This window comes from Cetorhinus maximus, chromosome 29 (assembly GCF_964194155.1).
Source record: "Cetorhinus maximus chromosome 29, sCetMax3.hap1.1, whole genome shotgun sequence".
Classification (NCBI taxonomy): domain Eukaryota; kingdom Metazoa; phylum Chordata; class Chondrichthyes; order Lamniformes; family Cetorhinidae; genus Cetorhinus; species Cetorhinus maximus.
Window position 1 is genome coordinate 19,034,503 of NC_135907.1, and position 22,505 is coordinate 19,057,007.

Below are 22,505 nucleotides of genomic sequence, written 5' to 3' on the forward strand. Positions count from 1 at the left end.
GAGGGAATTAGTGCCTAACAAGAGTGGACAGAGAGAGAGGGAGGAAGAGAAGGCAGAGGAGTGAGAGAAGAAGGGCAGGAGGTAGGTGAGAAGGCAGGAGAGAGGGGAGGAGGATGAGAGAGGAGGGAGACAGAAACAAGAGGAGGGGAGGTGAAGGGAGAGAGTTACAAGAGGGAGAGAAAGAGGCAGAGAGAGGGTGGAGAGAGAGAAGGGGAAAGAGAGTGGAGAGAGAGAAGGAAAGAGAGGGTGGAGAGAGAGAAGGGAAGAGAGGGTGGAGAGAGAGAAGGGAAGAGAGGGTGGAGAGAGAGAAGGAAAGAGAGGGTGGAGAGAGAGAAGGAAAGAGAGGGTGGAGAGAGAGAAGGGAAGAGAGGGTGGAGAGAGAGAAGGGAAGAGAGGGTGGAGAGAGATAAGGGGAGAGAGGGTGGAGAGAAGAAAAGGAAGAGAGGGTGGAGAGAAGAAAGGGAAGAGAGGGTGGAGAGAGAGAAGGAAAGAGAGGGTGGAGAGAGAGAAGGGAAGAGAAGGTGGAGAGAGATAAGGGGAGAGAGGGTGGAGAGAGGGAAGGGAAGAGAGGGTGGAGAGAGAGAAGGGAAGAGAGGGTGGAGAGAGAGAAGGAAAGAGAGGGTGGAGAGAGAGAAGGGAAGAGAGGGTGGAGAGAAGAAAGGGAAGAGAGGGTGGAGAGAGATAAGGGGAGAGAGGGTGGAGAGAAGAAAGGGAAGAGAGGGTGGAGAGAGATAAGGGAGAGGGTGAAGAGAGAGAAGGGGAGAGAGGGTGGAGAGAGAGAAGGAAAGAGAGGGTGGAGAGAGAGAAGCGAAGAGAGGGTGGAGAGAGATAAGGGGAGAGAGGGTGGAGAGAGATAAGGAGAGAGAGGGTGGAGAGAAGAAAGGGAAGAGAGGGTGGAGAGAAGAAAGGGAAGAGAGGGTGGAGAGAGATAAGGGGAGAGAGGGTGGAGAGAAGAAAGGGAAGAGAGGGTGGAGAGAGATAAGGGTAGAGAGGGTGGAGAGAAGAAAGGGAAGAGAGGGTGGAGAGAGATAAGGGAGAGGGTGAAGATAGAGAAGGGGAGAGAGGGTGGAGAGAGAGAAGGGGAGAGAGGGTGGAGAGAAGGAAGAGAGTAAGAGCAGTAGAAAGGGAACACTTTGGGAAAGAGCTAGAGGACAAAGAGAGAGGTGTCGACAGGAGGAAAGTGAGAAGAAGAAAGAGAGTGAAAGAGACAGAACGAGAGTGGGAGAGAAAGAGATGCAGAGACACATGGAGAGAGATGCTGGACACGAGAGGTAACCCCTGTTCACTCCATTCCACCCCTCCCTCTGCCTCTATTCTGCCTCTTGGTCCAGTCCAATAGTTACACTCTCCTCACTTTCTGCACACTCACCTCTGCACTGTAGAAAGTCCTGGCTGCTGTTCGTGGCTTTGGCACGTTGGCCTGAGCGCTGGCACTCTCGTTAGCGATGGATTGTTGGGCTGCGGCCAGTATCTCGTCCAACCTGTCTGCGGGCACAACAAAAAAGCCAGTAAGGTCAGGGCACATCACCCGAGCAGCCACGTGGGACAGTAGGTACAGTCATTCCCGGGCACCCATCTCCTGACATCAATCGGTCTCTAACCCTCTCACTCAGCTCAGAGACTCCCCCTCACCCTTCACCTTCCCTCAATGACAGACACGACCCCATCATTCCATCTCAGAGCCAGGCGCTGACCCTCGCTCCCTCAGACCGAGATAACCCCAATCACTCCCTCTCTGATCCAGACATTCCCCCTCACTTCTTCTCAAACGTACAGCCCCCTACCCCACCGACCAAAAAAACAAAAGTCTGTACCCCCCCACAGTCTCCCGGATACAAGACCCTCACCCACTCCTGCTTCCAGGCTGAGAACACAGTGGGCAGGATTTTCCGATCCCACCAGTGTCGGGCATCGACGTGGGAGGGACAGGAAAATTCGGAGAGCTGCCAAAAATCCATCGACATTTGACCGCTCCCAAATTTCCCCGCCCTGCCCGCAATAATGCCTGCCGCTGGCGGGAGTGGAAAATCCCAGCCGGTATCTTGCCCCAAATTGTTGAGCACCGCCCTTGTTTCTCAATGGTGTCAAACATCCAGAATTCAGTGCAGCTATCCCACATCAACCCTAGTGAACTCAGTAAGTCAACACATCCCAGCGATTGAATCGTCCGAAAAGATGAAAAAGAAATTAAGAGAATTTTACAGCACCGGAGGCCATTCAGCCCATCATCTGTGTGCTGGCTCTTTGAAAGGGCTATTTAATTGGTCCCACTCCCATGATCTTTCCCATATTTCTGCTAAATTTTCCTTTTCAAGTCCATATCCAATTCCCTTCTGAAGATTACTATTGAGTCTGCTCCCACCACCACTCAGACAGCACGTTCCAGATCACAACTCGCTGTGTTAAAATAGTTCTCCTCGTCACCCCCTCTGGTTGTTTTGCCAATTACCTTAAAATCTGTGTCCTCTGTTTGGAGGCCCACCTGCCAGTAGAAACAGTTTCAAATTTTGAACGCCTTTATTGAATCTCCCTTTAACCTTCTCTGCTCTAAGGTCGACAACTTCAGCTTCTCCAGGCTCCACATACACCTGAAGCCCTTCATCCCTGATACCATTGTAGAAAATCTCACCTGCACCCTCTGCCAGGCCCTCCTATCCTTCCTAAAGCACAGAGCCCGGAACAGCTTTGCAGCAACCATAAGGCCAAATGCCACACAGTCTTCCTATTAAAAGCAGAACATTCTGGAAACATTGCTGAAAAGAGAGACATGTTGCCGAAGCTGTTCATCGTGCACTCATCAGGACAAATGCAAGAATGCCAAATTTCAAATGATCACAACAATTGATACTACAGGAGAAAAGGGTGCTGATTGGTTGGCAAGTCGACTCTGATTGGCCAAGACGTTGCCATGGAGAAAGCAATGGCGAGCAATAGGGTCCCCAAGTTCCCAGTTGATTCATTAAAGGTACAAGGCTTGAACATATTCCTTTCGTTTGCAGAGAACGGGTCCCTGTGTGTCAACGTCAATTGATTTTTGGCAGCTCTCCGAATTTTCCCATCCTGCCCATGAAGATGCCCGTCACTGGCGGGATCGGATATATCCCGTCCACTCTGTTCTCAGCCTGGGAGCAGGAGTGGGCGAGGGTGCTGTGTTTGGGAGGCGGTGGGGGTACAGGCTTTTGTTATGGTCTACGGGGTAGGGGGAGGGGCTGTGTCTGTATGTCTGAGAGGAAGTGAGGGGGAATGTCTGGATCAGACAGGGAGTGAGCAGGGGTGTCTCGGTCTGAGGGAGTGAGCGGGGGTGTCTCGGTCTGAGGGAGTGAGCGGGGGTGTCTCGGTCTGAGGGAGTGAGCGGGGGTGTCTCGGTCTGAGGGAGTGAGCGGGGGTGTCTCGGTCTGAGGGAGTGAGCGGGGGTGTCTCGGTCTGAGGGAGTGAGCGGGGGTGTCTCGGTCTGAGGGAGTGAGCGGGGGTGTCTCAGTCTGAGGGAGTGTGCGGGGGTGTCTCAGTCTGAGGGAGTGTGCAGGGGTGTCTCAGTCTGAGGGAGTGAGCGGGTGTGTCTCGGTCGGAGGAGGTGCCAATGAACCAGGTTTCGAGCTCAGCTGATTATCCTAAATTGGCAGCACCTCAGCCAATCAGAGTCGACTTGCCAACCAAACACCCTTTTCTCCTGTAGCATAAATTGTTGCGATGATTTGAAATTTGGCAATTTGCATTTTTCCTGATGAGCGCAAGCCAAACAGCTTCGGGAAGATGTCCCCCTTTCCAGCAACAATCACGTTCTGGATGCAGACGGCAGGTCTGTCACAGTGCAGCCAAAATGTTGTGAGTGACAGCCCATTTTCAGTTTTCTCTGCATTTCCTGATTTGGATTTTAAAGACGCCCCCTCTGCTTGAACACAACTCCGAGCTTGACCTTTGATCTCCCCAGTACTACGGTGCGTTATTTTGAAAGGTAGCATCGACTATTTACTTAATGCCATTTGATAAACCTTCCGCCTCTTCTCGGTGGACTGCTGGGGCTCGTAATCTGAAAGACACAAAGGGACACATCGACAGCAGGTTAGGGGCCACGTAGCCAAGTTCATTATGGGTTCATAGGAGGCCTCTGGCCTCTCCTTAAGAGGGGCATCTGAAACTGCACAGGGCACAGCCTCTCTAGGGAGTGAACCACTGAGGGGGTGAGGTACTGGCTTTTGGCTGTGACCCAATTTAAGAACTTCCAGGAGGGAGGTGCTCTCAGTTGGTGAAGCAGTGATGATTGGTGCACAACGTTACCCAAGATTGGTGGCAAAATTTAAACCAAGTCCTGCCACTAAAATTAGATTTGTTTCTCCAACCACCATCGGAAAAGATGAAAATCTTCCAATGCATTTTAAAAAAATGTATTTATTCGTGTGGGTGTCTCTGGCTGTGCCAGCATTTTTATTGCCCATCCCTAATTGCCCTTGAGAAGGTGGTGGTGAGCTGCCTTCTTGAACCGCTGCAGTCCATGTGGCGGAGTTCCAGGATTTTGACCCAGCGACAGTGAAGGAACGGCCGATATGTTTCCAAGCCAGGGTGGTGTGTGGCTCAGAGGGGAACTTCCAGGTGGTGGTGTTCCCATGCATCTGTCGCCCTTGTTCTTCCAGGAGGTAGAGGTCGCGGGTTTGGAAGGTGCTGTCAAAGTGGTTTCTGAACAAAGACAATGGTATAACTCAATGTTCTGCTTGTCAGACCCTCAGCCAAAAGGCCACTTGTACCAAACCAGCTCTCTGATTAGTATCTTGCCTACAGATAGATTCTGAGCTTTCAGAATTTCCCAATTCAGGTGTGAGCTGAAATGAGCAGCTTGGTCAATTCCTCATTAGTTTTTTTAAATCTCAGCACAAACATAAACACGTAGCATAAAAGCAAAACACTGAGGATACTGGAAATCTGAAATAAAAACAGAAAATGCTGGAAAAACTCAGCAGGTCTGGCAGCATCTGTGGAGAGAGAAACAGAGTTAGCATTTCAAGTTATACACACTCGAAGCGTGAACTCTGTCTCTCTCTCTCCACAGATGCTGCCAGACCTGCTGAGATTTTCCAGCATTTTCTGTTTTTATAAATACGTATCAAATTACTTACCATACTGCTTTGGGTAAGGGGGAGAAAGGTGGGGACATTGAGAATGAGGATGCTGGAGCAATATAAAGACACATAAGAAATAAAGGGCTGGAGTAGGCCACTCAGCCCCTCGAGCCTGCTCTGCCATTCAATAAGATAGCAGCTGATCTGATCTTGGACTCATCTCCACTTTTCTGCCTGTCTCCCATAACCCTTGACTCTCTTGTCAATCAAAAATCTGTTTAACTCAGCCATGGATATATTCAATGACCCAGCCTCCACCGCTCGTTGGGGTACAGAATTCCAAAGATTCATGACCCTCTGAGAGAAGAAAATCCACCTCATCTTCGTCTTAAATGGGAGGCCCTTTATTCTGAAACAGTGTCCCCCCTAGTTCTAGATTCTCCCAAGAGAGAAAACACCCCCTCAGCATCCACCCTATCAAGTCCCCTCAGGATCTTATCTGTTTCAATGAGGTCACCTCTCATTCTTCTGAACTCCAGTGAGTACAGGCCTTTCCGCATAAGACAACCCCTTCATCCCATCAAACCTCTCTCCCCAAATCCTCATACAACACAGGACTTTGGCCTACTGTTACTGTCCTTCAGGTCTCAGGTCCTTTCTGAGGCCTGATTCAGAATCCCCATCCTCCCTCTGGCTTCACTGCTCGAGTGAAGGAGGTGAGGGCTTTAAAGGCTTTTTGGAGGTTACGGGTCAGCGACATATTTGCGGACAGAGCCTTTTTGTTTGAAAAGAGTAAGCGTGTTTTCCGTGTGACATGTCGATCACTCACCGGCCTTCTTGTTCCAGGGGGAGGCTGTGGGGGAGGGGGAAGAAAAAACAATTTCAGTCGGTTTAGAAGTTAAACGACCACACTATCTAGCCAAAGGTTTGTCTGTAATTATCCCTTTAAAAAAAAGGCTAGGCTGCGGCCTGGTCAAGTTAGAAGAAGTGGGCGGTGGGGAAGTTTATTACACCTTTAATATTGTAAAACGCGCCCAAGATCCTTCCCAGGAGCGACTGTCAAACAAAATTTGACAACAAGTCGCATAAGTAGATATAAGGGACAGGTGACCAAAAGCTGGGTCAAAGAGGTGGGTTTTAAGGACTGTCATACAGGAGGAGACAGAGAGAGAGAGAGAGACAGACAGAGAGATGGGAGGTTTAGGGAGGAAATTCCAGTGTTTGGAACCCAGGCAGCTGAAGGCATGGCCGCTAATGGTGGAGTGATGGGAATCGGGGATGTGCAAGAGGCCGGAATTGGTGGGGCGCAGGGAAAGGATAAAGGGGGTTTTAATATTTCCTAAGAAAATTCTGCCAGAGGTTGATATTTTAATCAGGCAGACCCCACCATCAGAACCTTCAGGGAGATAGACTCATCCACATGAATATCTCTGATTGGTGGTAAATATCTTGTGCCTAATATAACTCCAGGAGCTAAACTCACTAAAACCAGCTAAGATTAGAGGTTAAAAGAATTGATTCTTGATTGACAAGGGAGTCAAAGGGTATGGAGGGTAAAGAGGAAAGTAGAGTTGAGGCCACAATCAGATCAGTCATGATCTTATCAAATGGTGCAGCAGGCATGAGGGGCCGAGTGGCCCACTCCTGCTCCTAATTCACAAGTAAGTTCATCTATATGTAGGTACTAACCTCCCCTCAGCTCCATAATGTTGCTTTCAAACTAATGCAGGCTCTCATTCAACCTCATCAGTTGTATTTTCCGGGTACTCTGTTTTGGTTTTACCAGCAGGTCTCCTGTGGCATTGCTCATAGCAGAATAAACATTCATATGGACAGAAGCAGCTATTATTTTGCCGCTAAGGCAGGATGATACCTGGGTTAATTTACAAGGAGAGATTACAAAAACTAGGGTCGCAATACCCGGGATTTAGAAGAGCAAGGGGTGATTTGATCAAAGTTTTCAGGGTGTTAAGGGGAGCAGATGGGTAAATAGAGAAAAACTATTTATGCTGGTTGGGGAGCATAAGACTGGGGGGGGGGGGGCGGAGGGGCATGTTCTAAAAATGAGTACCAGACCTTTCAAGAGTGAAATAAGGAAACACCTACCGAGAAGGGAAAAAATAGTAAAAGCTGGGAAATAAGAGTACTGGTCCGAACTGGTCTTGTATACCTTAAAATGGAAGGCCAGTTAAAAACTGGGAAATAAGAGTACTGATCTGAACAGTTTTTTCCTGCTGGTGCTTTCTATCTGATTGTTAAGAAGGGACCTGCGGGTGAGACACACTCTTCAATACATTCCTCCAGACCGAACAAATCTTCTTCACCTAATGGATGATTATCGAACTCTACTTCCCGAGTTAAGGTTCTGTGGTGTAGTCCTTGGCTCTGAGCCAGAAGCTCCAGGTTCAATTTCCAGTTCGGGACTTGTTGGCCACGGAGGTAATGTTCGTCGCGCGCTTCAACAGGTTGATAAGCAGCCCACGTATCCCTCCAACACTTTCCCACCACTCCCCAGAATGGTGAAGATAGAAAACAAACTGGACTGGAAGAGTTATTCCTTTCATTCTGTTTCCCTGCCAAGCTGACCCTCCCCCAGTGCTCTGGGGATTGTCACCAGCCATCTCCCACACAAATGATTCAAAGGCTCGACAAATGAAAAAAAAAAAGCGCCTCAAATCCAACTCAAGCCAGGCTTATCTCGCTGCTCCAGCTGTATGTGAATTAATTAGTAATCTCCCTGTCTCCGTGCCCCTCAACTGCCGGGCTAGGCTGTGGCCTAGTCATAAGCGAATCAGAAGCCTTCTACCACGGAACAAAATTGTGAGAAATCACTGAACTGCTTTAACAAACATAGAGAAAAGCAAAATTCAATCACATCGTCCCCTCAGGCTCCCCCTCTCGGCTGTTTCAAGGTTATTTGTTTCGACGCACGTGATTTCTCGAGATGAAAGTGTTTACCTCATTTTATCCTCCTAGCCGCCTCATAAGGTTACGCTCTCAAAAAGGGGAGGCCGGCTGCTCTCAGCTGGCCGAAGCGGCCCATTCTTTAACCTGATGGTGGCCTCAATTCCACTTCCCCGACTGACCCCAAAGCCCTCGACTCCCTTGTAGATCAAAAATCTACCTGATAATTGCCCTTGGGTTTCCAAAAATTGAAAATTAATCTCCTGGATCCTTCTACGCGCAACAACATGCAGGAGAAAGATTATGGCGGCATTAAAAATATTAATTTTCTTTCAAGCATTAGTTTTGAAAATATTGGAGGTGGGGGAACAAAGTGGACTGGATTGAGAATCAAGGTGAATTCAATCGGGGTCTTCTAATTGGCTGTGAGGCGCGAGGAGGATGGACCAATGGCCTGAGTGTAGGGGGCGGGCAAGTGGTCATGTGACGAAACCTCCAGAAATCACCTGACCAGAGTTGACAAACCCTGTCGCTGTGCCAGATGTCGCCCTGGCCCAAGGTCACCCTGCAGTGCCTGGGCAGAGGATTGAGATCAGGAGTGAGAACCGTGGCCCAGAAATGTTACTTTTGCTTTTTAACACTTTTTTTATTCATTCATGGGACGTGGGCTGGCTGGGCCAGCATTTATTGCCCATCCCTAGTTGCCCCTGAGAAGGTGGTGGTGAGCTGCCTTCTTGAACCGCTGCAGTCCATGTGGTGTAGGTACACCCACAGTGCTATTAGGGAGGGAGTTCCAGGATTTTGACCCAGCAACAGTGAAGGAACGGCGATATATTTCCAAGTCAGGATGGTGAGTGGCTTGGAGGGGACTTCCAGGTGTTGGTATTCCCATCTATCTGCTGCCCCTGCCCTTCTAGATAGCAGCGGTTGTAGGTTTGGAAGGTGCTGCCTAAGGAGCCTTGGTGAGTACCTGCAATGCATCTTGTAGATGGTACGCACTGCTGCTACTGTGTGTCAGTGGTGAAAGGAATGAACGTTTGTGGATGGGGTGCCAATCAAGTGGGCTGCTTTGTTCTGGATGGTGTCAAGCTTCTTGAGTGTTGTGGGAGCTGCACTCATCCAGGCAAGTGGGGAGTATTCCATCACACTCCTGACTTGTGCCTTGTAGATGGTGGACAGGCGCTGGGGAGTCAGAAGGTGAGGTACTTGCTGCCAGCCTCTGACCTGCTCTTGTAGCCACAGAATGGGAGCAGGAACATAATCGGATTATTGTTCTGTTCAGGTAAGACAGAGTAACCTCAGACAAATTCACCAGGGGCAGGGTTTAATGTCCTGCGGGCACGCACCCAACCCAATCGGGCGTAAAATCACACACGATGACATCGGGCGAGCGTCCCCGATGTCATCGCGCGATCTTTTGGTTGGCAGGCGGGCAACTAGGCCAAGCGGCCTTTGCATTTTTGACAAAACCTCATCCACAGATGGGAAGAGGTTTCCAACGGTAAGTATATATTTTTTTAAAAATCAGAAAAAAATTTTCAACTTCAGTTTAGACACGTCCCCCCTCATGTGACTGAGTCACATGTGGGGACATGTTTGTATCATTTCTAAAATTATTCTTTTCCTTTGTACAATTCTTCAGCTCCCTGAGGCAGCTCTGGGCCCTCAGGGAGCTATCAGCGCAAACTCCCCCCTCCCCCTACCCCCCGCGTATGCGCAGACTTCCACGCTCGCCCTCCTCCCGCCCCCACCACCCCAGCAGCGCTGAGCGTTTCATTGTTAACTGGCCAGCCAGTGTGAATTCGGGGTCGGGAGGATGATTGCAGGTGGCGGACCCTTTCCTGGCCGTTCCTGGGCCCACCCGCCCTGCCCTCCCGACGAATGGAGAATCCTGCCCTGGGCGTTTATCCGTGTCACCCCGAAGCCATTTTGTCTCTTACCCGGTGGGGGGCATGCTGCGTTTCCAGGATGGCATCGTTGGCTGTGAACTTGTAAAGCAAGCAAACCGTTATTACCTGTACGTCGCGTAGAGAGAGAGTTAAATGCTTACCGAGGTCCTCAAGTTCAGAGGTCATGGATTTTGAGCGCAGGGCGATGGCGGGCGGAGTGAGCCGCTTCGTCTGCGTCGTGACTGAAACAGAAAACATTTCACCCGATCACCATGATATCGGACACTGTCCCGCGAGGGCTGGGAAACTGAGCAAACACTCTGGTGTCACGTTGCAGGGAGGACGTGGTCACACTCGAGAAGGGTGCAGAGGAGATTTACGGAGGGGAAATTGCCAGGGTTGGAGAATTTTCGTGGTGGGGAAAGGTTGGGTCGTCTAGGGTTGTTTACCTTTGAGATAGAGGAGGCTGAGGGGAGATTTAACGGAGTTGTGTACAATTCTGAGTGAAGTGGGGTAACTGATTAGGATGGACATGTATTAATAGCTTTAGAAGAGACAAATGAAGTTATTAGAGTTCTCTCTAAGCATGATGGGAAATATAGCCAACACATAGGCATGTTGGGTGTGGTACTGTGGGAATCCAACTAACAATCATAAGTCTTAAAACTTAATGACCGTCACAGGATGGGCAAACAAATGTTGGGGCGATAAAAGCACAGATTGGAAGACGTTAGAACTGAGGCATTTCCCAGCCTCCCAGTGAAATAACAGAGACATCTGCAGCCTGAATAACTCTGCTCATTAGGTATGTGACTGGAGGTTGTACTGGACAGTAGAGTGAAATGTGATAACTAAAAGATATAGATATGCTACGCAGCCTTTGTATCAGAGGGACACACTGTAGAACCAGGCTGTGTCCTCCCAGCATATGCTTGAATAAAACCTTTGCTTACTGGAAACGCACAGACTTGAATGGTCTCATCGTTATACCGCAACACGAGGAACCAAAATAGGGAGGATGGGAAGGAGCTATGCCATGAGCAGAATGGTCAATAGCTAACGGACTTAGATTTTAACTAATTGGCAGAAGGATCAGAGGCAATCAGAGGAGAATTTCGTTCCACCCAGGGGTGGTGGGGGTGGGAACTCACTGCCTGAAAGGATGGTAGAGGCAGAAACTCTTATTGTGTTTAAAAAATAATTGAATATGTGCTTGAAGTGCCATAACCTACAAGGCCATTGACCAAGAGCTGGAAGGTGGGATTAGACTGTTTAGCTCTTTATTGGTCAGTACAGGCACAATGGACTGAATGGCCTCCAAATGGCGCAAATTTTCCATGATATTTAGGAAGCAAACAGCACAATAAGGCTCTGAAACAGGCTTGGCAACCCTCCAGAAATTGAAGATAGGATCCCCAAGGTAGTGCCAGGAGCAAATACTGAGCCTGGAATCCCAGGGCATTAAAATCAATTCTTTGAGTACTTTTGTTTATTAGTTACAAAAAAATGTCAGATATGGGAATAAAAATAAAAGCAAATCTAAAACTTTAATAAGAAATTGGCTGAGTGACAGGAAACAGAGAGCAGTGGTAAATGGTTGTTTTTCAGATTGGAGGAAGGTTTGTAGTGGAGTTCCCCAGGGGTCAGTGTTGGGACCCTTGCTCTTCCTGATATATATTAATGACCCAGACTGTGGGGTGCAGGGCGTGATTTCAAAATTTGCAGAAGATATGAAGATTGGAAGCATTGTCAACTGAAGGATAGTCTTGAACTTGAAAAGGTCATAGACATGTTGGTGAATTGGGCAGGCAAGTGGCAGATGAAGTTCAATGCAGAGAAGTGTGAGATGATTCATTTCGGCAGGAAGAATGTGCAGCGACAGTATAAACTAAAGGGAGAAACTCCAAAGAAGGTGCAGAAACACGGGGATTGCAGTGTATATGTACATAAGTCATTGAAGATGGCGGGGCATGTTGAGAAAGCAGTTAATAAAGCATATAGTATATTAGGCTTTATTATAGGATCATTGAGTACAAGAGTAAGGAGGTCATGTTGAATTTGTATAAGGCACTAGTCAGGCCTCATCTGGAGTACTGTGTCCAGTTCTGGCCACCATATTTAAGGAAGGATGTGAAGACATTGGAGAGAGCACAGAGGAGATTTACAAGAATGATTCCCAGGATAAAGAACTGTAGCTCTGAGGATAGGTTGGAGAGGTTGGGTCTGTTTTCCTTGGAGTAAAGAAGGCTGAGAGGAGACTTGACAGAGGTATTCAAGATCCTGAGGGATATGGACAGGGTAAATAGTGAGAAACTGTTCCCACCTCAAGACGGCATCACGAACTAGAGGGCTCAGATTCAAAATAATTGGCAAAAGGAGTAAATATGATGTGAGGAAAAATTTTTTCACCCAGAGGGCGATTGGAGCCTGGAATAAACTTCCTGAAAGGGTGGTGGAGGCAGGTTTGATTGAGGTATTCAAAAGGGAATTGGATTGCTACCTGAAAATAGAGAATGTGCAGGGTTACAGGGATAAGGCAAGGGAGTGGGACTAGGTGGAATGCCCTTTCAGAGAGCCAGCACAGACTCGATGGGCCCAATGGCCTCCTTCTGCACTGTAAAGATTCTGTGATTCAGTAAAAGCAGTTTGATACGCATTGAATAATCATCCAATCAAGTAGTGAAGAGTTTCTTCACTTTCTGATTGGCTGTGGGATGGTGGGGATCTTGGATAATGGAAACCAGTGGTAGGAGTGTGTGGGCAGGGCTCCAGGATGATGGACATGTTGGGGGGACAAATGGCAGGAGAGCATGTCGGGGCAAATGCCAAAACGAGGTTTTATCCTGTGATAAAAGCTCCAGGAATCTAGCCGAACAGAGTTGGTAACCTGACTGTGCGAGAGGGAAAGATATTTTCCCTGTGTGCACTTTGGATCGTGTTGTGCTTTTGAGCACTGACAGTGTATGTGTCAGCTTAGTTCACTTGCTGACATGGCTGCCACTGTGAGTTCAGATGTCCACTCCACAAACCTGAGCACATAATGCAGGTCCAACAGAGTATGGAAGGAGCGCTGCACTGTCAGAGGGTCAGTACTGAGGGAGTGCTGCATTGTCGGAGGGTCAGTACTGAGGGAGTGCTGCTTTATCGGAGGGTCAGTACTGAAGAAGGGCTGCACTGTCGGAGGGTCGGTGTGCAGGGAGTGCTGCACTGGCAGAGGATCAGTACTGAGGGAGTGCTGCACTGTTGGAGGGTCAGTACTGAGGGAGTGCTGCACTGTCGGAGGGTTAATACTGAGGGAGTGCTGCACTGTCAGAGGGTCAGTACTGAGGGAGTGCTGCACTGCCAGAGGGTCAGGACTGAAGGAGTGATGAACTGTCCGATGGCCAGTACTGAAGGAGTGATGCATGATCGGAGGGTCAATACTGAGGGAGCGCTGCACTGTCGGAGGGTCAGTACTGAGGGAGTGCTGCACTGTCGGAGTGTCAGTGCTGAGGGAGTGCTGCACTGTCGGAATGTCAGTACTGAGGGAGCGCCGCACTGTCGGAGTGTCAGTGCTGAGGGAGTGCTGCACTGTCGGAATGTCAGTACTGAGGGAGTGCTGTACTGTCGGAATGTTAGTACTGAGGGAGCGCCGCACTGTCGGAATGTTAGTACTGAGGGAGTGCTGCACTGTCGGAATGTTAGTACTGAGGGAGTGCTGTACTGTCGGAATGTTAGTACTGAGGGAGCGCCGCACTGTCGGAGTGTCAGTGCTGAGGGAGTGCTGCACTGTCGGAATGTTAGTACTGAGGGAGCGCCGCACTGTCGGAGTGTCAGTGCTGAGGGAGTGCTGCACTGTCGGAATGTTAGTACTGAGGGAGTGCTGCGCTGCCAGAGGGTTGATGCTGAGGGAGTGGTTCAGTGCTGGAGGGTCAGTACTGAGGGAGTGGTGCATTGTCGGAGGTCAGTAATGTTAGAATCATATCTCTCAAGACTGATTTTTTCTTTTACAAAAGGGAAGGACATGGCGTGATCTGGACATTTGGAGGCTGACCTGGGTTTTATTTAAAAAAGGTCATAAGTTCACCTTGGAACTGTCAAAGAGCAGGCCTCTTCCAAGAAATCACCTGACCTTTATGGTGCTTGAGGAAGATCTGGTTGTTTGTTTTGAACAACTTTAGGAAGAGATAGGTAGTTCTACTTCCTGATTACAATTGTGTGTTAACCAGTATTTGCAACTTGTTAAAACGAAGTTTCGTTTTATAGTAAACAACCGTTCTGAGTTTATCGAAAGGAGCCTGGTTGAAGACTCTTTTATTCTGGGCACCTGTAGGTGCAATAGACGATTGGCTATTTTGGTGAAAAAATTAAGCTTTTAAATTAATGGTACGGCCTGTGGAGTAGTGGGGCTGGATCATATACGTACTCCTCCCATCCTGGTCGTAACATAAATTGGGGGCTCTTGTGGGATTTGAAAGTGCACAGCGGGTGATCAGACGCGGAATAACAGCAATTGCTAAGGGATAAAAGGACAGAGACTGGGTTTCTTATACATTTGTAGACTAAAATGGCTACCTTTGATGTAAGTGAGTTTTTGAAACAGCCTGGGTTAAATTATGATTCTTTAATAATATTAACCGTCGTTTGGTGAGTGTGGTGGAGGAGTTACAGATAGAAATTAGAACGAGAGCTAAGAGAGTAGAGCTTTGAAGGTTAGTGGCTAAAAAGCTGAAAATGGAAGTGAAAGAACCAGAGGAACTTTTAGAATCAGAAGAAGATGAGTTTACATGGGCACAGTTTCAGTTAGAACAGAAGAAGTTGGAATTGGAATTTTGGGTGAAGGAAAAGGCAAGGGAACGAGAAGAATGACAAAAAGAGAAAGCATTTCAACGAGAATTGGAAATGCGAAAACTTGACCTCCAGCGAGAGCAGTTAGCAAGGGAGGAAAGGGAGAAGGAATGAGAAAGGTAATACCTGCTTAAAAGGCTACAATTTAAAAGAGAGGCCTCAGATGCTGAGGAAAGTTCTGGTGGTGAAACAACCACCTCCAACCCAAAGGCCAGTGGGGAGATGTTTAACTTTGTACAAGCTCTCCCAAAGTTTGAGGAAAAGGATGTAGAGGCATTCCTTATTTCGTTTGAGAAGTAGCTAAGCAAGCGAAATGGCCAAAACCAATCTGGACATTGTTCTTACAGAGTAGGTAGAGCTCATGAGGTATATGCTTCACTGTCAGAAGAGGTTTCTGTGTATTATGATGCAGTGAAAATGCCTATTCTTAGAGTGTATGAGTTGGCCCCGGAGGCGTACAGGCAGAAATTTCGGAACATAAGGAAACATCCTGGGAAGACTTGTATTGAATTTGAGAGGGTAAAGCGAAGTAATTTGGATTGTTGGATAAGGGCATTAAAGGTAGATGCCACGTACAAAGCTCTTAGGGAAATAATTCTTCTGGAAGAATTTAAAAATTTGCTTCCTCCAGTTGTTAGAACCCATGTTGAAGACCAGAGGGTTAAAGCAGATAGACAAGCAGCAGAAATGGCTAATGATTATGAGCTGGTCCATAAATCTAAAGCCTCTTTCCATCATCCCCACAAACCCGAGAAGGATAGAAGGTGGGAAGGTGAAAGAAAGGAATGTAGTCAGGGAAGAGAAGGAAAAGCTGGGAATTCCCAAGAAACTCCTCCTCAGATCAGAAAGGAAGGTGCTGAGGGTGGAAGTGAGATTTGAAGGCCTGAGTGTTCCCATCGTGACAAGGTGGGACATATTTGCTGGAAGTTGCTTGAGAAGTCAATAGGACTTACTGGGGTATGTAAGGGTGATTTAGGAAAAGGGACCCTGACTGAAAGTACAACAGATCAAGTTGTAGCGTTAACTGCAGCTGTGAAACTGAGTGTGAGCACTGTTGTGAGTTCAGGATAAGTGAATAAGATGCACGAGAGTTATAAAGGATTTTTGTCAAGGGGAATAGTAACCCCTTACCCCTTAAATGAGATAGCTAGACTTATAATCATATTAAGAGATACGGAGCCACTCAGACACCTTTGCTGGGGAAAGCCATAACTTTTCCACCAGAGAGCACATTAAAAACCAGAATTTTAATAAATGGTATTGGCAGGGAGTATATACCTGTACCTTTGTACCAGGTGCACCTGGAGTGTGACCTAATGTCTGGGACAGTGACAGTAGGGGTCGTTCAGCAGTTACCCGTAGATGGAACTGATTTACTCCTGGGAAATGATTTAGCCGGAGCGAAGGTAGTAGCTTCTCTCATAATTACAGAAAGCCCAAGGGATGGAGCAGTTACAGGAAAAGATTCCAGGAATTTTTCCTTCATGTGTGATGACCCGAGTAATGGGTAAGCAAAGTACATCATCGGAGGTAAAAGTGATACCACAAACAGATATTTGGTTAGCTGAAACTTCCTTTAAAGGCTTAGTCCAAAAGTGATGTTTAATAAATCTTCTCTGGCTGGGACTCAACAAGCCGATCCGGAGTTAAGTAAGGTGACACCATCAGCCCAAACTGAAGCTGAGGCCGAGGAAGTTTCAGAATGTTATTATATTAAAAAGGGGATAGCAATGAAGAAGTGGAGAGCTCCTCACAGACCAGCAGACGAAGTGTGGATGGTTGTTCATCAGGTAGTGGTACCGTCCAAATATCGTAGAGATATTATAGATAGCACATGAAGTTCCTACATGCAGGTCACGTAGCGATAGGGAAAACTCAGCATTTTTACTGGCCAGTTTTGTAAATTGTGCCATACTTGCCAGGTGGTAGGGAAAACCACAACATACAATCAAACCAGCACCCTTAATTCCCACATCATTTTTTGAGGAGCTGTTTAGTTGAGTGTTAGTGGACTGTATGGGACCATCACCAAAAATGAAAGCAGGACCCCAGTATATCCTGACTATTATGGGTTTGACAACTCAATTTCCAGAGGCCATCCCTTTAAGAACAATGACAGCTAAGGTAGAAGTGGAAAAGCTAACCCAATGTTTTACTTGATATGGGTTACCGGTGGAGATCCAGTCAGATCAAGGGTCCAAGTTTATGTCTAAAATCTTTCAAAACATAATGAGTAGTTTGGGTATAAAACAGTTAGAGTCCACAGTGTATCATCCACAAACACAGGGAGCTTTAGAGAGGTACCATCAAACCCTCAAAACAATGACTAAAGCATATTGTCATGAACATCCTCATGATTGGGACAAAGGACTGGATTTTCTTTTATCGGCTACCCGAGATTCACCAAATGAACATACTGGTTTTAGCCCTTTTGAATTAATTTATGGACATGAGATAAAAGGTCCTCTGAAATTAATCAAAGACAAGTTTTTAGGAGAGAGGGACGAATCTTCTATGTTAGATTATGTGACCGTGTTCCAGGAATGGCTCATGGGAGCCTGAAAAGTGGCTCAAGAACATCTTAAGGTTTCTCAAAACAAAGACGAAGGAATGGACAGATAAGCAAGCTATGACCTGGGGATGAAGTGTTTGTGTTAGTGTCTTTATGGGGGAACCTCTGAAAGCACATTTCAGTGGCCCATACAGGGCAATCAAGAGGGTTGGTAAAGTAAATTATTTGATAGACACCCCAGATCACAGGAAAAAGAATCGGCTGTCATATCAATACTATCATAGGGAGGAAGATAAAAAGGAGCAGGTATGCCAGGTAGTAACGACAGTGGAGGACAAAAGGGACAGTGAGAGTGAAGCAAAGGAGATTGAGGCAGCCCACAAATCGAACTTCCCACTATCCGGTTAGCTAATGCTGAAATATTAGGACAGTCAAACACCATATTTTCATACTTGAGAGGTAGCAAAATGAGAGGATCTAGTAAGGTTACTTACAGAATTTAAAGGAATCTGTAGGGACAAACCAGGATGTACAACTTTAGCCATGCATGATGTGGATGTAGTGGGAATTTTCCCCTATAAAGCAACATCCTTATCGTTTAAGTCCAGAGAAAAAAGCTCAAGTGACAGCAGAAATTCAATATATGTTAGAAAATCACCTAATTGAGCCTAGTCAAAGCAGCTGGAGATCTCCAGCAGTGCTATTGACTAAACCTGATGGGTCAACCAGATTCTGCATACATTATGGAAAGGTTAATGCAGCAACAAAAACAGATTCCTACCCAAGCCCTCGTCTAGAAGACTGGAGTGACAGGATTGGCAGTGCCACGTTCCTTACTAAGATATATTTGTTGAACGGATACTGGCAAGTACCTTTAACATTGCGAGCTAAAGAGGTATCGGATTTTGTCACGCCAAATGGGCTGTACCAATGTCGAGAAATGCCATTCGGACTAAAAAATGCTCCCGCCACTATCCAAAGATTAATGAATCAGGTGATCACTAATATTTCTAACTACGTGGTTTACTTGGATGATGTATTGCCTTACAGCAACACGTGGAAAGACCATGCAAAACAATTGGAAGCCTTATTTAATCAATTACAGTTGGTGGGTCTAGTAACAAACCTTGCAAAAAGTGAGTTCACGAAAGCGTGAGTAAATTATTTAGGGCATGTTGTGGGGGGGGCCACTGTTGCCAAGAACAGTGAAAGTACGGGCTCTGATGGAATTCCCTATCCCTAAAACTAAACGGGAAACCATGGGATTTTTGGAGGTGTGCGGCTTCTATTGTAAATTTGTGCCAAACTTCAGCACAATAGCTGCTCCACTAAAGGATTTATTGCAAAAGAAGGCACAGGTGGTACGGTCAAGAGAATGCCAGATAGCTTTTGAGAAGCTGAAGGTGATTCTAGCCAATGAACTGGTGTTAGGCACCCCTAATTTCGCTAAACCCTTCAACGTGGCAGTTGATGCTAGTGATTCGGGGGTGGGGGTGGTCTTATTGCAAGAAGATGAATCGGGCATAGAGAAGCCAATGGGGCACTTTTTAAAAAAATTTAATTGGCATCAAAAGAGATACTCTATGGTAGAAAAGGAAGCCCTGGGATTGTTACTGGCTTTTAAACATTTTGAAGTATATATCCATCATGGCCATGAAGAAACTCGTGTATATGCCGACCATAATCCCTTGGCTTTTGTGGAAAAATTTAAGACTCAGAATGACAGACTGTTCTGATGGAGCTTGCTAATACAGCCTTATAACTTAAAAATTGTTCATATCGCTGGGAAGAATAATATGGCTGCTGATGCATTACCAAGAATGTAAATTTTGCAAAAAAACATGTGGAAAGCAAAAAAGTCAGAAAACTGAACAGATTCTGGATAAGGAGCAAATGGCTGAGTGAGTGCCTGTTGGATTCTGTTTATATGTTGTACATATCTTTTTCTGTATACTTTGCAGTAAAACACATTTGGAAATGGTGTTTCATCTCTTAAGGGCAGAGGCATGTTAGAATCGCATCTCTTGAGACTGAATTTTTCTTTCACTCAGTGGAAGGATCTGGCATGATCTGGACGTTTGGAGGCTGACCTGTGACTTTTTTTTGAAAAAAGGTCATAAGTTCGCCTTGGAACTGTCAACGAGCAGGCCTCTTCCAAGAAATCACCTGACCTTTATGGTGCTTGAGGAAGATCTGTTTGTTTGTTTTGAACAGCAACCACTTTCGTTGATGGGGGGAGAACCGGAAAAGGCAAAGGTTGGTAACTTGCTGGAAATCACATGGGGGAGAGTGAAAAAAAACTGAAGCTGTGAACCTGCTGGTTTTGAGGGCAGTCTTGTTGGGGAACAAGCTGAGCAAGGAAGGCTCCCCTAACTGGCTCCCTCTCTCTACCTTGCCTAGAATTGTGTGGGGCTATCAACCTGTAGCCAGAGAACCCTGAGTGTATCTGATCTCCACTTGGACCTGCAAAGCTGAGACCAGCTAGTGAGAACTTCCAGACGTCCAGGGGCTTGTCTTCACACAAGGGAACTCCAGGTCAACAGCACTGAGACCCTGTAAGCTTTATCCTTTATTTTATAACACACACCTTTGAAAGCCCATCTCTGCAGAGAGAGTCTATCTGTTTGTCCTTTATTTGTCTGTGTGTCTGTGTGTGTGTGTGTGTGTGTGTGCTGGGGGACTTCTTTAGAAAGAGATAGATAGTTCTACTTCCTGATTACAATTGTGTGTTAACCAGTACTTGCAACTTGTTAAAACAAAATTTCGTTTTATAGTAAACAATCGTTCTGAGTTTACTGACAGAAGCCTGGTTGAAGACTCTCTTATTCTGGGCACCAGTAGGGAACTAGACGGTTAGCTATTTTGGTGAAAAAATTAAACTTTTTAATTAATGGTACAGTCTGCAGAGTAGTGGGGCTGGATCATATGTGCACTCCTCCCATCCTGGTTGTAATAGTAAGTACTGAGGGAGTGCTGGACTGTCAGAGGGTCAGTGCTGAGTGAGAGGTGCACTGGCAAAGCTTCAGTGCTGAGGGACTGGTTCAGTGTCGAAGGGGCAGTACTGAGGGAGTGCTGCACTGCTGTTGGGTCAGTACTGAGGGAGTGCTGCACTTTTGGAGGGTCAGTACCGAGGGGGTGGTGCGTTCTTGTAGGGTCAGTACTGAGGCAGTGCTGCACTATCAGAGGTCAGTACTGAGGGAATGCTGCACTGTCGGAGGGTCAGTACTCAGGGAGTGCTGCACTGCCCGAGGGTCAGTACTCAGGGGGTGGTATATTGTCGAAGGGTCAGTACTGAGGGAGTGCTGCACTGCCAAAAATGTTCTCCTTTAGCTGGGATAGGAAACTGAGGCCTCCCTGATCAGGTGGATTTATAAGATCGACTGACTGAGCAAGAGAGAAAGGCAGAGAACTGTCCTCATGTCCAGTCCAAGATTCATTCCTTTACCGATCACTTCTTTGTTTAGGGGATCTTGCTATGCAAGCATGAGCTGCTATGGTGTCTACAAAAGAACAATAGCTTTACTTAAAAAATGATGCACTGGTTGAGATGCGGACTGGGATGCCTGCGGATACAATTCAGATCCAAACGTATCTTTTCCCCATCCTACAGGCACTGACTGACTGGAGTACAGTTCAAATGTCATCACTGGGCCCTGAACGGCCACTGTTCATGTGGGAGCCCAGGCAGTAGGTTGGCTATTCACCTGTGGAAGGCGTCCCTGACCCTGTGCCACGTTCCCGTATCTCTAAGCGGCCGGCACGTCCTACCTTTCTTCCTGGAAGCTTCTTCCATGTCGGGATTGCGGGTTACCATGACGACCTTGAGCATGAGGTTATTGCCGCCCTGCCGGATCATGTTCACCACCTGCCGGTGCCCCACCTTCACCACGTTTTGCCCGTTGACCTGAAAGCAACGACAAACAACAGCACTGAGGACTTGGAAACATGGAACCCGCTCAACTTAGGGCACGGGCACATTGCTCGGGCTCCGAGCTACGACGAGTCAGTGGGGATTTTCTCAGACAAGCAGGTGGCGGGGGTGGGGGGGTCGGGGAGATTCTTGCTCAGGTACCTCAGCCTTAGCTGCACGGTTTAATACTGCAGTCGTCGTAATTAAAAAGGATTGCGTGAAAAGAATGTTCAACAAAGCCACAATCAACAGTTGAGACTTGCGGGTGATCAGGATTAGGCTACAGGGAGCAAATACATAAGCTAGCCTTATGTTCACTGGGAATAATGTAGGGTTAGGGGTGATTTGATAGAGAGAAACGTTTTATCACTGGTGGGGAAGGCTAGTAAGCGCTTCCCAAGCTTTGCCCCTGTTTTAATGCCGCAGGCTTTGTGTGACCCCAGGATGAAAATTTGGTGGGGTATGAGAGTTGTTGAGTGCGGGGTGGGGAGGTAGACTTTAGTTGTTGAGTTGGGGGTGGGGAGGTAGACTTTAGTTGTTGAGTTGGGGGTGGGGAGGTAGACTTTAGTTGTTGAGTTGGGGGTGGGGAGGTGGACTTTAGTTGTTGAGTTGGGGGTGGGGAGGTGAACTTTAGTTGTTGAGTTGGGGGTGGGGAGGTGGACTTTAGTTGTTCAGTTAGAGGTGGGGAGGTGGACTTTAGTTGTTGAGCTGGGGGTGGGGAGGTGGACTTTAGTTGCTGAGTTGGGGGCGGGGAGGTGGACTTTAGTTGTTGGGTTGGGGGTGGGGAGGTGGACTTTAGTTGTTGAGTTGGGGGTGGGGAGGTGGACTTTAGTTGTTGGGTTGGGAGTGGGGAGGTGGACTTTAGTTGCTGAGTTGGGGGTGGGGAGGTGGACTTTAGTTGTTGGGTTGGGGGTGGGGAGGTGGACTTTAGTTGCTGAGTTGGGGGTGGGGAGGTGGACTTTAGTTGTTGAGTTGGGGGTGGGGAGGTGGACTTTAGTTGTTGAGCTGGGGGTGGGGAGGTGGACTTTAGTTGCAGAGTTGGGGGTGGGGAGGTGGACTTTAGTTGCAGAGTTGGGGGTGGGGAGACGGACTTTAGTTGCAGAGTTGGGGGTGGGGAGACGGCCTTTAGTTGTTGAGTTGGGGGTGGGGAGGTGGACTTTAGTTGTTGAGTTGGGGGTGGGGAGGTGGACTTTAGTTGCTGAGTTGGGGGTGGGGAGGTGGACTTTAGTTGCAGAGTTGGGGGTGGGGAGACGGCCTTTAGTTGCTGAGTGTGACCCCAGTTGCCAAAATAAAACGAAGGTTCATGCTGTAAATTTTATACATACGGAAATCTGTGTCTTTGAAGTATTTTGCAAAAATGTTATCTTACTCGTTGGGCCTAATGGATCATACATTCAGTTCCTTCCTCTCCC

At 47.4% G+C, this 22,505-nt stretch overlaps 2 protein-coding genes across 2 annotated transcripts in view; both read right to left on the reverse strand.

Annotated features, from left to right (window-relative positions):
• The window catches only part of LOC144669369 (serine/arginine-rich splicing factor 3-like), a 388,848-nt gene that overhangs the window by 287,885 nt on the left and 78,458 nt on the right, over window positions 1-22,505 (reverse strand). The gene's annotated exons all lie outside the window — the stretch shown is intronic.
• Window positions 1-22,505, reverse strand: part of LOC144669342 (SH3 and multiple ankyrin repeat domains protein 1-like) — a 212,871-nt gene that overhangs the window by 24,704 nt on the left and 165,662 nt on the right. The window contains exons 16-20 of the mRNA XM_078531705.1: window positions 20,952-21,087; window positions 10,006-10,086; window positions 5,881-5,904; window positions 3,971-4,027; window positions 1,370-1,485 (exon numbers count right to left, since the gene is read on the reverse strand). Of these exons, the coding sequence (XP_078387831.1) occupies window positions 1,370-1,485; window positions 3,971-4,027; window positions 5,881-5,904; window positions 10,006-10,086; window positions 20,952-21,087 (414 nt within the window). The remainder of the gene's footprint in view (window positions 1-1,369; window positions 1,486-3,970; window positions 4,028-5,880; window positions 5,905-10,005; window positions 10,087-20,951; window positions 21,088-22,505) is intronic.